Source organism: Micromys minutus, assembly GCF_963924665.1.
Source record: "Micromys minutus genome assembly, chromosome: 1".
NCBI classification, from domain to species: domain Eukaryota; kingdom Metazoa; phylum Chordata; class Mammalia; order Rodentia; family Muridae; genus Micromys; species Micromys minutus.
The window spans coordinates 87,355,213-87,372,630 of record NC_137969.1 but is presented as its reverse complement, the minus strand read 5'-3'; the positions used below and the strand labels follow the sequence as shown (position 1 = coordinate 87,372,630).

At 36.8% G+C, this 17,418-nt stretch overlaps 1 protein-coding gene across 2 annotated transcripts in view; it reads right to left on the bottom strand.

Moving 5' to 3' along the window:
* Positions 1 to 2,474: 2,474 nt before the first annotated feature.
* The window catches only part of CR2 (complement C3d receptor 2), a gene marked incomplete at both ends in the record, with an annotated part of 29,110 nt that continues 14,166 nt past the window's right edge, over positions 2,475 to 17,418 (bottom strand). For both annotated transcript variants that reach the window (XM_080935510.1, XM_080935511.1), the window contains 16 exons: positions 2,475 to 2,568; positions 6,120 to 6,192; positions 6,972 to 6,995; positions 7,616 to 7,801; positions 10,102 to 10,287; positions 11,070 to 11,462; positions 11,816 to 11,898; positions 12,222 to 12,303; positions 13,080 to 13,487; positions 14,017 to 14,093; positions 14,381 to 14,471; positions 14,543 to 14,719; positions 15,412 to 15,819; positions 16,310 to 16,392; positions 16,633 to 16,732; positions 16,813 to 17,001. In XM_080935510.1, coding sequence (XP_080791636.1) covers positions 2,475 to 2,568; positions 6,120 to 6,192; positions 6,972 to 6,995; positions 7,616 to 7,801; positions 10,102 to 10,287; positions 11,070 to 11,462; positions 11,816 to 11,898; positions 12,222 to 12,303; positions 13,080 to 13,487; positions 14,017 to 14,093; positions 14,381 to 14,471; positions 14,543 to 14,719; positions 15,412 to 15,819; positions 16,310 to 16,392; positions 16,633 to 16,732; positions 16,813 to 17,001 — 2,654 coding nt within the window. The remainder of the gene's footprint in view (positions 2,569 to 6,119; positions 6,193 to 6,971; positions 6,996 to 7,615; positions 7,802 to 10,101; positions 10,288 to 11,069; positions 11,463 to 11,815; positions 11,899 to 12,221; positions 12,304 to 13,079; positions 13,488 to 14,016; positions 14,094 to 14,380; positions 14,472 to 14,542; positions 14,720 to 15,411; positions 15,820 to 16,309; positions 16,393 to 16,632; positions 16,733 to 16,812; positions 17,002 to 17,418) is intronic.

Below are 17,418 nucleotides of genomic sequence, written 5' to 3'. Positions count from 1 at the left end.
TGCAAAAGCTCACAAAAGTCAACAGAAGACTTCAGATCCTTTGGAGCTAAAGTTGCAGATGGTTGTGAGCCACTATGCAGATTTTGGGAATTAAAACTCTGGAAGAACAGTAAGTGCATTTAACCTCTGAACCGTATCCTGATCCTAAATTCTTTGGCCAAGAGAATATTTTAGCTTTACTTTTTCCATCTGGAATATTACTTCACCTTGGTATCATCTTTCTGCAGAAAGAGTTTTTGTTAATTTCATTAACGAATTTTGTGCTGTTACATCCAATGGTCAATTTTCATTATTTGTCATTTTTGTGCTACCAATAGATATGGTAGTGAAATCTGACTAAGATTTTCAGCAAGATAAACCATCTAGTGTTCACTCCTATATTTGGTGAGGGGGGGGAGGGGGGACTTCAGGTGGATTATAAACAATGCTTGCTCACCTTTCTGGACTTTTCATCATTCAGTCTTCTACTTTCAGCTCACTTTAATATTTGCATTTTTCTCTTAATTTCTAGGATCTTCCTTGGTCTTATTTTCATCTAATCAGTTTGCTTCTTTATCATTGCAAGCTGCACCATTAGGGTAGAATGGTTGTTCATTTACCATTCTATCACATCATATGGGAGCATCTTTCTGGGTCCTGTTTGTTCCAGCTTCCATTTTGTGACCAAGTATTTTATTCCTCTCTGAGAAACTCCTCCACTAAGATCCTAGCCCAGGAATTCTTTTTACTCACTTGCTTTTATTTTTTTCCGTTTCTACTAGGTCATCTCCATCATCTTATAGAAACTGTGGCATAGATGCATATATTACTTATTTAAAAATATTTCTTTTATTTTTTCTGTGATTTTCGGACCATTTACTGAAAAACTCATAGAAATAGCACACTTCCTAGTACTTTGATTTCTGTTCTTTTATTTTCTTTTAAGATTAATCCAAATATTTCTTCTAAAATAATTTTGTCAGTTTTATCAACAAATTTTGAGCTGCTAAACCCAAGTTTTGTTGCTTGTTATTTTTAAACTGTCATCAGCAACTTTAAAGTTATTCTTTCCCTCTTTCCTAAGTTCCCTGTACCTGAACCCAACATACCACACTGGGGTTTTTCCATCAGAGGCTGAAATTTTGCTAGTCTTCCTCATTTTACAACTCCTATTAGAAGTTGTAAGGTTCAGTAACTGGACTTTTTCTTCTTCTTCTATGGCTTCTTAAACTCTCATGAAAATCTGATCCAGTCTCTTTATTTATATATGTTTGTATTCAGTATAATCTGTGATGCTTGAAACATGAATTTGTCAGCTGCCTTATTGATAATTTACTTGATTATTAAGTATTTCACATTTAACACCTACAAAGAAGAACTGATTTCTCTCAGTGTACTTACCACATTCTGAATTATCTTAATAGCAACTTTATCTTTCCAGGAGCTTAGGTCCCAAATCCCTGGCATCAGTGTATCTTTGTTCATCCTTTAAATCATTTATCTCCCTTGTTGTTATCTTTTAAATGCATACAAAATGTGGCCTCTTTTTGCCAGGCTGTTGTTTCTTGCCTGAATTATTGTATCAGCCTTTTTGCTGATTCCCTTCTATTATGCTTAACTTTCTATAGCATATTGTTAACACAGCAGTTAAGGTGATGATGTAATTCTTCTGCTTAAAAATCAGGTGATACCTTCCATCTCAAAATAAAAATTTATTACAGTGACCTAGCCCACCCTATCTAATCATCTAGCTCCTTTCCACATAACACTCTGAGCATGTTTTTCCTATTTGGTAAATCCACTCTAGGCTATACAAACCACCTTGCTGTTCCAACATAGGAAGACCTCTTAGCCTCCGAAGTAGCCATTGTTTTTATTTTTTGCATCTTCTTCTGTGTAGTTACTTGACTGGGTCGCTACTTACCTCCAGTCTTTGCATAAATGTCATTTTCATGGTGAATACTTTCTATGTAATCATGCTTTAATAATATTTAATCTTATTCCTCTTCTCTCTCTCTCTCTCTCTCTCTCTCTCTCTCTCTCTCTCTTTTTTTTTTTTTTTGTTTTGTTTTGTTTTTGTTTTTGATTGTTGGTTTGGTTTTTTGGGGACAGGTCCTTATATAGCCTACTCTGCCCTCCAATTCACTACATACCTGAGATCAGCCTTAAATTTCTGATCTTTCTTTCACTTCCTAAGTGCTAGAATTATAGGCATGTACCACCATATCTGACTTTATTTCATTTTTAATCATTTTAAATTATTCTTAATCATTTTATTAATTACATTTGTTACATATTTACTGGATAGACAAATGCTTTTTTTAACTAAGATCATCAGTAAGTTAATAATATTGTGCATGGATATAAAGATTGAAATAGAACAATATTTACTTAAGACTGTCTTTAAAAAAGGTTATGAGAAAATATTTAAGCACACTTAACCTATGTATAAGTAACTATATTTCTATTTCATTGTATACCAACTTGTCACATGATCAACTTGCTGGGTTGTATGGGTCAACAGAATATACTTCTCGTGTTTCTAAGTGAAGAGCTCCTTCTTTGGGCCTTGTCTTTGTATAATAATTGCTAAAAAGAAGACATAAAAAAAGAGACAAATATTTACTCATTAATTGTGATTATAGTGAGGGTTCATTAGCTGTCTGCTTTCTAGCACTCCCAGAAAATTATATTTTCTCATGTGATTTTTATCTCATTTTCTTAAATATTAAACAGCACAGGCCCTAATTTTAAGGGTACATACAAATAAATAGCTTTTTTTGTTGTTTTTTTGGGTTTTTTTGGTAATTGTTTGGTATTGTTCAAGTTAGAAGCTGACACTAGATAACGTTATTGCTCTCATTTACAAAACAATAAAAGCTTTAAATGCATTTGAATTAGTAGAAAATAAATTTAAGTAGATTAGAAAATGGAATTGAAATCAGTGTTAGGAACTTTTAAAAAACGTGCTTGCTGCTGGATGTGGTGGTGCACACACACCTTTAATCCCAGCATTTGGGAGGCAGAGGCAGGCAGATTTCTGTGAGTTCAAGGTCAACCTGTTCAACAAAACAAGTTCCAGGGTAGCCAGGGCTGCTACACAGAGAAACCCTGCCTCAAATAACAACAAACAAACAAAAAAAACATAACTGTTTGGTTCATACCAATTGAAATTCTAGAACATAGTGTCCCATGTTAAACGTGTTAATAAGTGATAATAAGCAGACAGGAATATTGTGAATTATTTTTAGATATCCATTTTTTTTCTAAAATTTCCTACACGTGTTGTAGTCTGAGAGCAAACTTAGAAACCACATTTTCTATTTATTTAAAATTTTAATTACTCTTGGCTAAAATTATCTTCTAACTTCCTGTAAGAAAAGCCATACAAAGGACAGCCCAATGTTTGTCTTTTAGATATCCTCTTTTGGATTCCTTAAGTATCATTCTTCTAACGTTCCTCCATCTCTGTTTTCTTTTCCCACCTTTAAATGCCCCATCTCCTTGCAATCTGTCTGCTGTGTTCTTACTTTCACCCTTTCTGTTCTTTGTGACCTAAGACTTCCACTGTCTGTCTGTTCCCTACCTAAGTCCAGACCACTTTAAATTTGACATCACAGATGCCTTATAATACTGCCCCATGTTCTGCCTCTCTTTCCTCAGTGAATTCTTTTCCCTGGGGTCTTTCTATGTGTCTTTTCTTTCCACATATAGTATAAATCATTAAATTCAGAAAAATCTATTTTCTTCATAGCAAAGGAACCCCCCAGTGCTACAGCCTTTTGATCCCTGACTTGCTTCTGGAAATGCAAATCTGAAGAGCTTATTTCCTTGCAATGATCTTACAGGTCACTCAGCTTCTTGTCATAACATAGAAGGCTTTTCATGATTCAACTCCTCCTGACCTTGCCAGATTTCCCTCAATACCTGCTGAGTGGAATATTGTTAGTTCCATGAATGCTTAAAAAAAAAAGGTTAAAAAGAATTTTTAAGTAGTGTAGTCTAACTCAGGCATCAACAAAAGGAGAGGCCCTTGGCCTGTGAAGGCTCAATGCCCCAGTGTAGAGGAATGCCAAGGCTGGTAGGTGGGAAGGATGGGGGATGGGATAGAGAGATTCCAGAGGGCTAACCAGGAAAGGGGATAACATTTGAAATGTAAGTAAAGAAAATATTCAATTAAAAAAGAAAAACTCAAATAAAAATAAAAACAGGCTTCTTATCACCATATTTTATTCTTCTGGTTATTATGAATTATGTAAGAAAAAAATAGGAGTTTGTAGTATTTCTTAGTTCTACTGAGGTGTAGAACTCAGGTTTTTCTCAAATCTGAGACTGTATAGTGCCCACCCTGGTAATTACTAGTGCATTCTTGTTATAGAACATTGCTAAACATATAAAATTTAGATTAAATGACATTATCATTATGTGATGGTAGTGTGACCCTGTCACGTCTGATGACAAGACTAAACATGAAACGATGAGCAGTGGTGTCACGTGGCACTGGTAGTGTGGGAAATTCAAGTAGGTTAGTATGCAAAAGTTGTGTGTGTGTGTGTGTGTGTGGGTGTGAGTGATGGTTGGGATAGCATGACTTGGGCTTCCCCAGCTCCAAGTTACCTGATACGTGGCAAATTTTCATCTGAGTATCTTTCATCTCTTTGTTTTTATTATCTTTGGGTTCACCTGAAATAATTTTTCTACTATTCAATATTTTTCTGATTAAAACTATTAAATATTGGCAGCTATGAGAGATGGCTCAGTGGTTAGGAGCACTCACTGCTCTTCCAAAGATCCTGAGTTTAATTCCCCGCAGCCACATGATAACCATCTGATTCTGTCTTTTGGTGTGTAGATGTACATACAGACAGAGTATTCATATACCTTAAAAATGTTTTTTAAGAAGATAAAAAACTATTAAATATTAATCACTGCTTTGTGTCCCAAGTACCATATAACTATAAAATCACATGTATATTTGCTAGACAGAGCAACATTGATATAGTCTTAGCAAATTTTTGGCATTCTTTACCATTGGGCTTTAAAGTCATCAGTAGTAGTGCAGAAGAATAAATGGTATGGTTCTATAAAGATCATTCATTTTAGAACCAATATGTTTACTTTTATACTTTAGAAAGACAATAATTATTTAAAAACTTTATATAAACTAAAGGCATTAGGCAAACAGTTATATGACAGTTTATAAAACAAAAGAGAGAAAGAATGCAAGAGAACCATTAAATAGAACATTTCAAAATGTCTTCAGGTGTTATTATTGGTTTTGTTCTGTGCTATTTTTTTAAATTTTTAAAATTTGATTTTTTACAAATTAATGTATGTATGAGGTATTCTTTAGGTTCCTATAGAGAATCTACCCTCTATTACAACAAAGCACTTTTAATCATATTGTAATTTCGGTTTATATAAGTGTGTTTTGCTTAATTGGAGACAAAGACCCAAAAACTGTTATGTATGTTGGTCAAACATCCATTTGAACTCATGAGATATAAAACAAAGTTTTAAGGGGCTCTGAGACTTTTCCAAAACACCGCATTCTTGAAACGTGAGGCCCTAAAGACACAGAAATGGCTGAAGTCAGACTCAGAGATTTTCCAGTCATCCCAAGGCTATGAGATCCCCCGCCTGTGCCTGACAAATAAAACAATAGCCCAGAGTAATTCTCAGAAAAAACACAGAATATACTGACTGATAGCCACCTGGCCCCCTAGAAAGCCGTAGGTAGGGTCCTGACGCATGTCATAATTAACTCATGCTCTAATCACCCAATTCTGAGAAACAAAACAAGGATGAAAACCCACAGAATTTGCTGTCTGAGAGCTACAAGGTCTCATTAAAAAGACCCAAATATACATCATCATGAGCCTAAACATCCTATCCAATGAATCCAAAGGTCACTGTAACTCACCAATGTGAAGTCACTACCCCATACTTTTGCTAAAGTCTGCCCTCTATAAAGTATAAAAGATAAGTGCTTTTGAGTTCATGGTTGACTTTCCCTGGGAGGATGAGCAAGCCCATGTACATGGAATAAAAACCTCTTGTTATTACACCGTCTATCATCTAATTGTGTCCTGTGGGTTACTCTCCTGAGCTAAGACTCCCCGGGGTCTTATAACACTTACCGCTCTCTGTGCTTTATTATCATACAGAAGCTGACAATAATCAAAATGATAAATGCTGAGCCTGCAGAAATACCTAAAGGGGGAAAATGAATATTTAATGGCAGAAAAAAATTTGACATGTATTGCTAGGAACTGATTGTAGGGCCTACCCATAGTGGCATAGAAGTTGATAGTGTGCTTTTCTAATACATTTTTCTTAACCATGAACACTGAATTACTGAACAATCGTAATAATGCTTTACTTTTTTCTAGTTGTATCTAAACCATGTTTTATTTGTAGCACCAGGCACATGGACCACAGGGCTCTAGTCAACTTTCCATCGAGTTTTTTTTTTTTTTTTCTTTTTTTGTTTTGGTTTGTTTTGGTTTGGTTTGGTTTTTGTTCTTTTCAGTTTCACTGGTAAATAATCTTGACCCTGGGGTATAATTAGGAACATAAAATACCAGAATCCCATAATTTTGCATAACAATATTGGTTCTGATGTATGCTTTACTAAAGCAGAATAAGATTACTTATTTAAATTTTACCAAATAGCAATAGCAAATGAAATGAAACTTTCAATTTAAAAACCTTGAATATATTTTTTTCCTTTAATACATTTTTAACTGTAACCTAAAAGGACATTTTATAATGTGTCATGAACATTAACATGCCATTAAAACATGAAAGAACATCAGATGCAATTATTAAATTATTTTAATAATTTATTAATTACTTATATTTATTAAAATAATTTATAAATATATTTAATATGTATTAAAATGAAACATGTTAATGTGTAGAATGTAAAGCATCTAATTATATATTAACAAAAAAATATAAGAACTCTCCATGTATTTAAGAAAACTCACCACAAATAAGAGGAAAAGTTGACCCTAAGGATAATTAAAAAAAAAAAAAAAATCACAAAATATCAGTCTAGCAGTACAAGATAATGTCATATAAGTACTATTACATCTGATAATGTCCCAGAAATCAACACTCTACTCTCAGTCTACTTATGATATAAATAATTGTTCCCCAAGTTATACCCCCTCTTTTATTATGTCAACACTCAATGAATATCTTTTTACTTTGATTAGATAAGTTGTGAGTTTATCGATACACTCAGATTTCTAGGCAGTGAGTTTTAGGATCAAATGAAAATATGAACTGTTATAACAGGTTAGTTGACATGTTTTCAGAGCACCTCTCAAGTTGGTAAGTACTTAAAAATCAGCCAAGAGAGGTCTCAGTAGGTTCTATTTCCAAGATAGAAAACGGTGCTTTACATTTTTGCTCTTTTTAGATTACTGTGCCCCCTTTGATGTGATGTACCCCATACTCAACAGTACTTGTCTTTGTATTGATTACTGCTCTGTATTGACTTTTAGTTAGTCTCTTGTCATATAACTGTTCATCCTGCCAAAGCCCAAGGAATCTCACACACTGATAAGCACTCCATTCCTCTCCTTCATGGCCGTTATACAAAGAGCAATAAGGCACTTGCACTTACGATATTTGCAGGTAGCCAGGGGAGGGTTCCATTGGTTGTCATCCTGGCACTGGCTCTGTGGACTTCCCTCCAAGGTATACCCATCCTCACATTCCAGAGTCACAGTAGCCCCAACCCGATAGGTTTTCCCAGGCTGAAATTCCTTCTGGATTCCATTTGTATCTTTAGGGAAGCTACAGTTTACCTCTGCAATTAAAAAATACAGAGTCATGATTTGTACTTTTAAAGGAAATAGAAACTTTCCTTACTAGAAAGGTCATGAAATCAACTTATTTCATTATTGTAAGCCAAGCTTCATTGAATAGCAGAAGGCAATAGGGCAGTCTTTATTGTCAACCATTTTACAACTACCTAGCAAATTAAGCTGGATTGTTTTCTACTTGCATGTCTATGCTATTAATATTTAAATAATTCAGATGCCATCTTGGAGAAATACTAAGGGATGAGTGTACAATATTAAATGTTCCAAATTACTGTTCTTGATTTCTAGTCTTACTCTCCAATTCTTATACATGTACATGCATTCTCATTTCTTCTTTTATATATTGATCATATAAACCAGTAGTGTTCAGCTTGTAGCCTGCAGGCTACAGTGTGGGCATATGTTATTGTGCATTGTGTAAAGGTTATCTTTATAGTATTCAAATGCTGATTTCTCTGCCCCCCCCCCCCAATATTGGATTGCAATCCTTACATGGCATTGTAATGCTTATTCTAAGAATCTCCTGTCTCAATGTTGTGTAAACATTGCTCCTCACTTATCCTCTGATTTCTCAAAAGCTGATCAGCCAATGGCTGAGCAAAGGGGAGAACAGGGTTGGACTTCTGATCCCATCCAGGGGAGGGAGAGAGAGAGATTGAAGCGGGTGGAAGAGACACCGTGAGAAGACACCTGGAAGAGAGAGAGCCTCCTGACCAATACTAAAATACAAGTATCTCAGGTATTTTGGCTGGGAGATAGCCAGATTATCTTAGAGGATTAATACTAGATCAATACTGCTCAGATATTGTACCATAAAGCTTGATTAAATACATCTTATAGTCTGTCTCATTTATTTGATAGCTAGCCAGGATAAACAAAAGATTACTTATAAAATTGACTTAACACCACAGGTGGCCATATTCAGACTATGATACCTGTGAATGTGACCTAACACAAAAATCTTAAATATATTTAAAATATAGTGATATTTTTAGAAGCTTGTTTGTTCATTTCTTTTTAAAATAATTATTTCTCCTCACTCTCCTCTCTCCCCCTCTGTGTGTATATGTGTGTGTGTGTGTGTGTGTGTGTGTGTGTGTGTGCACATGTGTATACAATGAGAGCATATGTATGCTGGTACACCCAGAGGCCAGAAAGTCCTCTTTTTCTGCATCAGATGTTCTGATTCTGGCTGTGAGATACCCTATATGGGAGATAGGAACTGAATTTGGGTTCATATGGAAAACAACATGCACTCTTAACCTCTTGGCCATCTTTTGCCCCAATTGCACAGTCCTTAAACATGAATGTTATGTATAATAACATTGTTTCACAATATGAAAATTAGAAACATGCCAGTGACCAGCCTAACTTGGGATCCATCCCATGGGCAGGCACCAAACCCTGATACTATTCCCGATGCTATGTTGGGCTTGCAGACAAGTATCTAGCTAGCATGTCTGTCCTCTGAGAGGCTCTACCAGGAGCTGACAGGGACAGATGTAGACACTTACCGCCAATCTTTGGATTGAGGTTGGGAACCCCTATGGAATAGTTAAGAGAAGAGAAGGACTGAAGGAGCTGAAGAGGATGGCAACCCCACAGGAAGAACAACATTGTCAACTAACCTGGACCCAGAGACTAAGCCACCAACCAAAGCATACACTGCCTGGTCCTAGGCCCCCGGGCACATATGTAGCAGAGGACTGCCTTGTCTGGCCCCAGTGGGAGAGGATATGTCTAATCCTATAAAGACTTGATGACCTAGAGAAGGGGGATGTAGGGAGATGTACCCTCTCAGAGGTAAAGATGAAAGGGGAGGGGATGAAGAACTCTGGGAAGGGGAACAACATTTGGGATGTAAATAAATAAAATAATTTTATAAAACATTGTTAATACAAACACAAGTTTCTGCTTTTACATTTTCTAAATAAATGAAAAACAGTAAATTCTACTATATTTTTCATAGTGGTAAGTGGTGAAAAGTCTTCTTTATTATTTATATCCACAACCATATGACTGAAGGTATAGGGATGTTTTTCAAATGTGCTTATTATAACTTTAACAATAGTGTGACTATAACAATATAGTCTTTGCTTAGTTTCTTTAATTACAAAAAAACACTTCACCTTTGTATTAATTGATTAAATATACTTAATATTCATACAATGAATCTCTAATAATTGAATCTCAAAATGCTTAAAAGAACATATATATACATATATATATATGACAAATTACTTTGCTAGAAAAAAATAGTAACAACATCAAAGCAAAAAAGTACCTTTGCAAGAGGGGGCAGGATGGCTCCAGGTACCCTCCTGAGTACATATAAGACGTGCCTCTCCAGCCATAATGTAGCCTTGGTAACAACTGTACGTGATTGACATTCCAGGGGAAAATCGAGCTATATTCCCACCAGTGTGATTCCCATTGGGGATTGTGGATGGAGACTGACACCCTAGAGAAGCTTGGATATCAACAAGAAAAGACTTTTAATGGGCAACACAATCTCTGGGAAACAGTAACACAGAAAAGCAATGAGAAACAAGCCAATTAGTTCATTCTCAAGTTTGGAGAAATGTGTGCTTTTCCTCTTTTTACCATATATAATTAAAAGAAAAGAGTAAAAAGTATTATAATTTATCAGCCCATGGTATTCTAGTATTTTCCCTTGGTTGGTTACAAAGTATAGGAGTGTTTTCAACTAATTAATCTATTATCTTCCCTCTATATAGAAAATGGGCTATAACCTAAGCATGACACATACAGATGCCCAGGAACGAGTAAGTGAAACCACACCTCTGTGGAGCTTAACTTAGTGAGGCTGCACCTCACTAGCAGGAACAAGCTATCAGGGAACAGCTGGGATTATAGGAAAATTTAGTGGGTTTGAAGGTCAGCTTCATTCTTCATTACATTCTCCTTCTGGGTGACACCGTGGCCTTAAATATCAAAACTTCAAAGAACATTTTTGTCAAGTATTTGTCAAAAAGTATGCCCACTTTCCCAATTCTAAAGTCACAGGAAAGAATAAATTAGAGATTAATCTATATGTTAATCATCATTTCAGGTACTCTTGCTCTATAGAAAGAAAAGAGAAAAGACTCAAGTGAGAAGACAGGAAAAGGCAGATAATCTTTTAAAAACACTAATTGCTTTAGCTTTTAAATGCTTTACTTTTAGGTAGAAGGCAAACTCAAAGGCCGTTTTATTTTGTAAAACATCTCACTTTTTATAAAGATGGCTTACCCGTTCTGATACAAGTCGGTACACCTGGTAACCATGTGTTATTAGTGTGGCACCTTATCAAGTGACTGCCATTCATGATGAAGCCTTCATTGCAGACAAAATGTACTATATCATTATGAGAATATGCGGAATGCGTTTTATTGAGTTTGTATCCATGTTTGACTACTGGGTCAGGGCAATGAGTTAGGGGAGGAGATTGCAAGCACTGTGGTGGAGATCCACTCCAAGATCCATGACCTTTAGAATCACTTATGCACTGCAAACTTTTCTCTCCCAAAAGATAGAATCCTTCATCGCAATCATAAGAAACTTCATTTCCATACAGGAAGTGCTCTGCCATCATGCCCGTGTGACTGCCATGTGCAACTGTTGGTGGAGGTTGACAGGGAATAGCTGCAGAAGAGATTGAGAATTTGAGCATTTATGACAGTATAAACAACACTGTACAGGTGCCCTATATCTTATATAAATAGAAAATTGTTGAAGGCTTGGAAACTAGAGCATGCTTTGGGTTAAACAACCTTATCAAATGTCATGCTCACAAAAGTAATACATGTTCATTCAGAAAATAAAATGAAGTATAAAGAAAGAAACCCAGTTTTGATCAACACTAAAAGATTTACCGTGTCTTATACAAAGCAAGAAGTATAAACTCTCAAAGTAGCTGTAAACTGGCTCTCCATTAGTTGATTTTCCTTTCCTAACTTCCTAATCTATGGTCGGCTTCCCCCATGTCCATAATTTACCTGTACAAACTGCAATCTTTTGGAACCAAGTTCCATTCTCAGCATTTTGACACTTCTCATAAGTATGTCCAGTCAACTGGTACCTAAAAAAAGATGTTATATTACATTTCTTCTAAATACTTTTGCATCACAGGCAGTACAACTACGGAGATATTTCTTAATGAGTCCCTTGGCACAAAGAAACCTAAACTTTTGGTCATCCAAACCAGAAAAGCATTTCTACATAAGAAGCACTCAGAAAAGCCCTTTCCATGTCAGAGAAGCAGGCAGGAGCTGCTAGTTGGAGCATTGTGGAATTGAGTAATCCCCAAATGTTTTTTTTTTTAAATCAAAACAAGACGTGGGTGGAATTAAAATACAATATAAAGTAGACATTCTTTCTTAGAATGGACAACTTCACACTCACCCATTTTGACAGGTTCTGTTCACTAATCTTATATGTGAATCATCTGGAAGATCATGAAGTTCTCTCATAGGCTCACATCCTTCTGCAGAGACAAAGTTGATATCGCTTTTAGATTCCTCATAACAAAAAGAAAGATGACTCAGGAACCAAAAGAACTTACACCTTATGTCCAAGACTCTATCGTCCTGAAGGTAATGGGTGGATTTGTTTCCATAGCTTGTAGCAAGAGTCACAAGTCATCCCAGAGTCAGAGGACCATAGGTAGGTATATATACCAACTATAGAAGGGCCTAAGAGGGTGGTGGTATGGAGAACAAACATCACACATAACCACCAGTGACAAGCATTCTACTTGAGAACTGTAACACAACAGATGGTGCCAATTTAAAACCTTGAAGGCATGGCTCTCATCCATCATGATCCTGGATACATGCTGAGGAACCAACCTATCCACTGTCTGCCTTCGGGACTGTGAGATCCTGACCACTATGTGAATGTTCCTTCAGTTACTGAGTTGTCTTTCTTTTTGGTATGAGGCTGTTTTCAAAGCTCTTCTCATTACATATCTTGGATATGTTCCAAATCCAAGGGTACATTTATGCGAAGATCATAATATAACAGATTTATAGCTTTCTTTTTGGTAGAGGATGAATGAAAGTAATCTATGTCCTTTTGCCTTCATTTCAAGACTCTTGTTCTGAGTGGGAGATAAGACTAAAGCTGGAGATGTAGCTCATCCTTGACCAGGTTGTGCACGGTACCAGATCTGATCTCCAGTCCCTCAATTCAATTTTAAAACATAAAAATATTCAAATAAACAAATATCTTTAAAATTTTCCATTGGGTTTGTCTTTTTACCTTTTTCACAACGTGGTTTTTCGGGATCCCAGGTGTTATTGGCTTTACACCGGATTTGACTGCTTCCAATCAAAATATATCCATTACGACACTTGAATGTCACACGGTTATTGTAGAAATATGGGGCTGAATTGGCAGTGAGCTTGAATCCATTTGCAACATGGACGTCTGCACACTGGACAGCAGGGAGGGAAAGTTCACAGAGAGGAGCAGGGCTACTCCAGGCGCCTCTTCCTCTGCCATCACTTGTACAGCGGATGGTTTGTTCCCCGATGAGTTTGAATTTAACTCCATCCTCTGGCCCAGGATAGCACATGTATGTGACCACAGTTCCATATGGGACATCTTCTGAGGAAGTCCCCGTATGTGTCCCATTGTGGATCATAGGAGGTGGTGGGCAGGTGATTTCTAGGGAGATATGAAAAGATACTGTAGACATCTGACAACGGGTTAGAAGTGCAGCCGTTCCGAACATGTTATTTCTCTGGAGGGTGTGGCTGATGTGCTCATGCTGTGATTAAACCTTATTGTGTATAGGAAGGTTGATTTAAACAAATTTCACGGTTAATAAATTTTAAATTAAAGTTATATATGTTGCCAAAGGTTATACAAGTATTTGACAACAGGAACAGACTCTGAGTTCAGATTTGACACCTATCTCCTGTCTCCTCGCTAAACCTTGATGTAACCCAAAGTAGGACTTGGGGTTCAGATAGAGTGATCTCTCTGTGTTCTGAACTTCATACACCACAACATAAACTAGGTGACTAAGCACATGGAATTTGACTGATTAAAGATGATAAGGTGACAAAAGAAAAGTGGCAAAATAGTTGTAAAGCTTGACAAAGCAATGATTTAATTCCCATAGCATAGATCTAAAGTAGGAAATGTATCAGTATTGTATCACTTTAAATCCTCTGTCAATTTTATTACTCACCTTTACAAAGATGGGTCTCTATAAACCAAGGAATTGTACCTTGACACTGTTGATAAGCACTCCCACTTAACTGGAACCTGGAGACAAAGAGTCATATCATTTGACCACATGGTTACAATAAACCAAGCAAGCACTATGGGCTCTAGTGGGAGACTGGCAGATTTTAGTACAAAACACAACAGGAATAAAATGTAGCCAACCTCAGCTCCATCCATCAACTGCATAGTCCTCATGCATGGAAAAATACTGTAAGAATCTGTGAGCATATGACAGCAGAAAGACCTTTGAAAAGAACTCTTACACACAGTTTTCAGTGGGTACTGATGAGACTGACATTATTCAGAATGAGACATGTTTCACTCACCCTTCATCACATGAAAAATTGACATCTGTCCTAATAAACTGATTCTGAGGCCTCTTAAAGAGATGTGGTCCTACTGGCTTACACTCTGCAACTAAAAAAAAAAAAGACTAAGTAACAGCACAGCACAACCTTAAGCAAACATTTGTAACTGTGGCATAGTACCTTTGCACTGAGGGGGGATGGGTGTCCACTTCCCCTCAGGGGTGCAGTGAAGAGTGTCCTCTCCCACCAGTTCATAGCCAGGGTCACAGCTATATCTTATAGATGTACCAGGGTCAAAGTTGAGGAGGTGCCTATCTTCCTTCTGCCCATTGGTGATTTTAGGAGGAGCCTGACATTCTAAATGAAAAACAGACAATGAAACACTTTAGCATAAAAAACAGAAACTGAGACAACGTAGTCAAAATTAATATGATAATACCATTTGTTCCGCAGTTTCCTGGAAGCGAGGGTATTTTGTAGTTCTCAGGTGATTTCAGTTCTCATTTCTCAATCATCTTTACTTGTCTATACTCAGGTTGCCACTAATCTCTTTAGCTCCTGCTTGCCGTAACTCACCTGCAATCCCCCCAACTCTTTCTTTTTCTTTCTTTTCCCTCTTTTTAGAGATAGGATTTTACTACGGACCTCAAGCTGATCTCAAATTCACAATCTTTTTGTGTCGGTCTCCCCAGTTACGGCATTTTTGGCATGTGACATCACACCTACGTTTTCTCCTATGAAGGAACTACCTTAGAAGACGTTATGCAATATTTTAATATACTCCCTAGGTGAAAGCTTGTTGGCCATTCTTTTAAAAATGATTGTTATGACAGACGAGTGTTTTTGCTCTCATATTTCCTAAAGAAATGGATAACTTAGTAAATTCTGGCAAATTTTCCATAACAATGAGAGGGTGCTAAAGAACGCCTTCTTTACAATTTGTATGCACAATCATTATTAAAAGTGTAGGTTCTAAAAAGACCCCGTGTAGAGCCCATAAACCTTTCTCACTTTTCAAAATGACTCATCTTTGAATATTAGACACCTACCCTTTTCACACACTGGCACCGGTGGCTCCCATGTTCCCTGGGCACTGCATCGAATTCTCCTGCTGCCCTTCAAGGTGAAGCCAGGTTCACAAGAAAATGCCACAGTGTCATTATATGAATAACTATCTTTTGAAATAGATGACATTTGCCCTCTGTTGATCTGGGGTTGAGGACACTGAACTGCAGAAGTTGAAAGTTTACAATACGGAGCAGGGCCACTCCAGATCCCAGTCTTCTGACTACCGATGGTACAAGAGATAGTCTTCTCTCCAATAAGAATGAAGTTCACACCTTTCTCTGGGCTTGGGTCACATGTGTAGGTAACTGTGCTTCCATATGGTCTATTTTCTGAAAAGCTGCCTGTATGTCTTCCATTAAGAACAGGTGGAGGTGGTGGGCAGAGAATTTCTAGAGATGGTAAAGGACAGTGATTTCTGAAACTGCTGTGAGTCATGCAGTAAGCTAATGCAATATAATTACACATGTGGTTTTAAATTTTTATTTTTGAATAAATCTCCTTTGCTAATTTCTCAGTTCTAATTTACAAATACACAATCTTCTTTATATACATAGCTCAAGTTCCCTTAGCAAGATCATGTATATCTGGGAGAAAGAAAAGCCACTAACTTAAATTAAGGAAACAGAGCAAAACGTGAACTGAAGGGTGTTGCAGTACAAACAGACCCTTAAACCTTAAGATTTCTAGGTTATTGGTGTTTTGTTTTTGTTTTGTTGCTGTGAATCTATCTATCTGTCTGTCTGTCTGTCTGTCTGTCTGTCTATCTATCTATCTATCTATCTATGCTTATAGAAAAAAAGTACATGCTTATAGGAAGGTCAAGGGCACAGTATGTGTGGACCTCTGTGCTTTCTTATAAAGTACCATTGTCTTACCTACCTTTACATACTGGCTTCTTGGTCCAGATGGCTTTCTGTTCAACAATTACACACTGACTAAAGGGTTGTCCTTGTAATTGGTACCTGGAAACAGGAGTTAAAATTTGGTATTATTGGGCAGTTTGTGCTATAAAACTGGCAGGCTTGACTTCAAATCTATAAAGAGTTCACTTAATCTGTGCAGTTTCCCTTTTATCAGTATTCTCTTTCACCACCTTATTCCAGATTATTCCAGGCTCATCCACATTCTTTCTGTAGGCTTCATGGTATACAGCAGGCACATGTGATCCAAGAACATTACATTTGACAGAACCTGATACTCACCCTTCATTACAGGAAAAGTACACGGTTGTGCCAACCTGAAGACTCAGAGGCTCGTTTACCTGCCCATTGGGAAACTTTCCTGGATGTTCACACTTGGCCTCTAAAGAAAAAATATGGCAAAAATAAATAAACCATAGCCTATATCAGGTCAGTCTCAAATAGAGAGTGAATTTAAAATACCTTTGCATATTGGAATGACACCATCCCAGTCTCCTGAAGATAAGCACTTAATTGTCTTTTTTCCAATAAGCAAATAGCCAGGTTCACAGCTGTATGTCACAGACAATCCCGCAACAAACTGGTCAACATGCTGTCCTGTGTGGTGTCCATTATGAATTGTTGGAAGTGATGGGCACTCCAGAGGGAAATCTTTATATATAGACATAGGAGTAAAGCCATAAATCAGATGATAAATGCTTCCAGTAGATCTAGCATGCATTCTTAATCTTAATGATGATTCTCCAGTCATCATTAACTCTCAATGCATTCTCAACCAGATGTGGCTTAATTATTTCCATTTATGTGAAAAACAGGTACAGTTGGGGGAATGTGGGCTTACTAGTTAACCCTGCTTTGCGTTTAACTCTCTATGTAAACCAGGTTATCTCTTAACTCACAAAGATCCACCTGCTTTCTGCCTCCCAAGCGTGGAGATTAAAGGTGTGTACCACCATACCCAGCTTTATTATGTCATTTTCATCTTTAATTACATCATACAGATTATTTTTGCCTTGAGAAAAACTTCAGTTTCTAGAAAGGTTTAGCTTAAAGCCTATTAATCAGAGA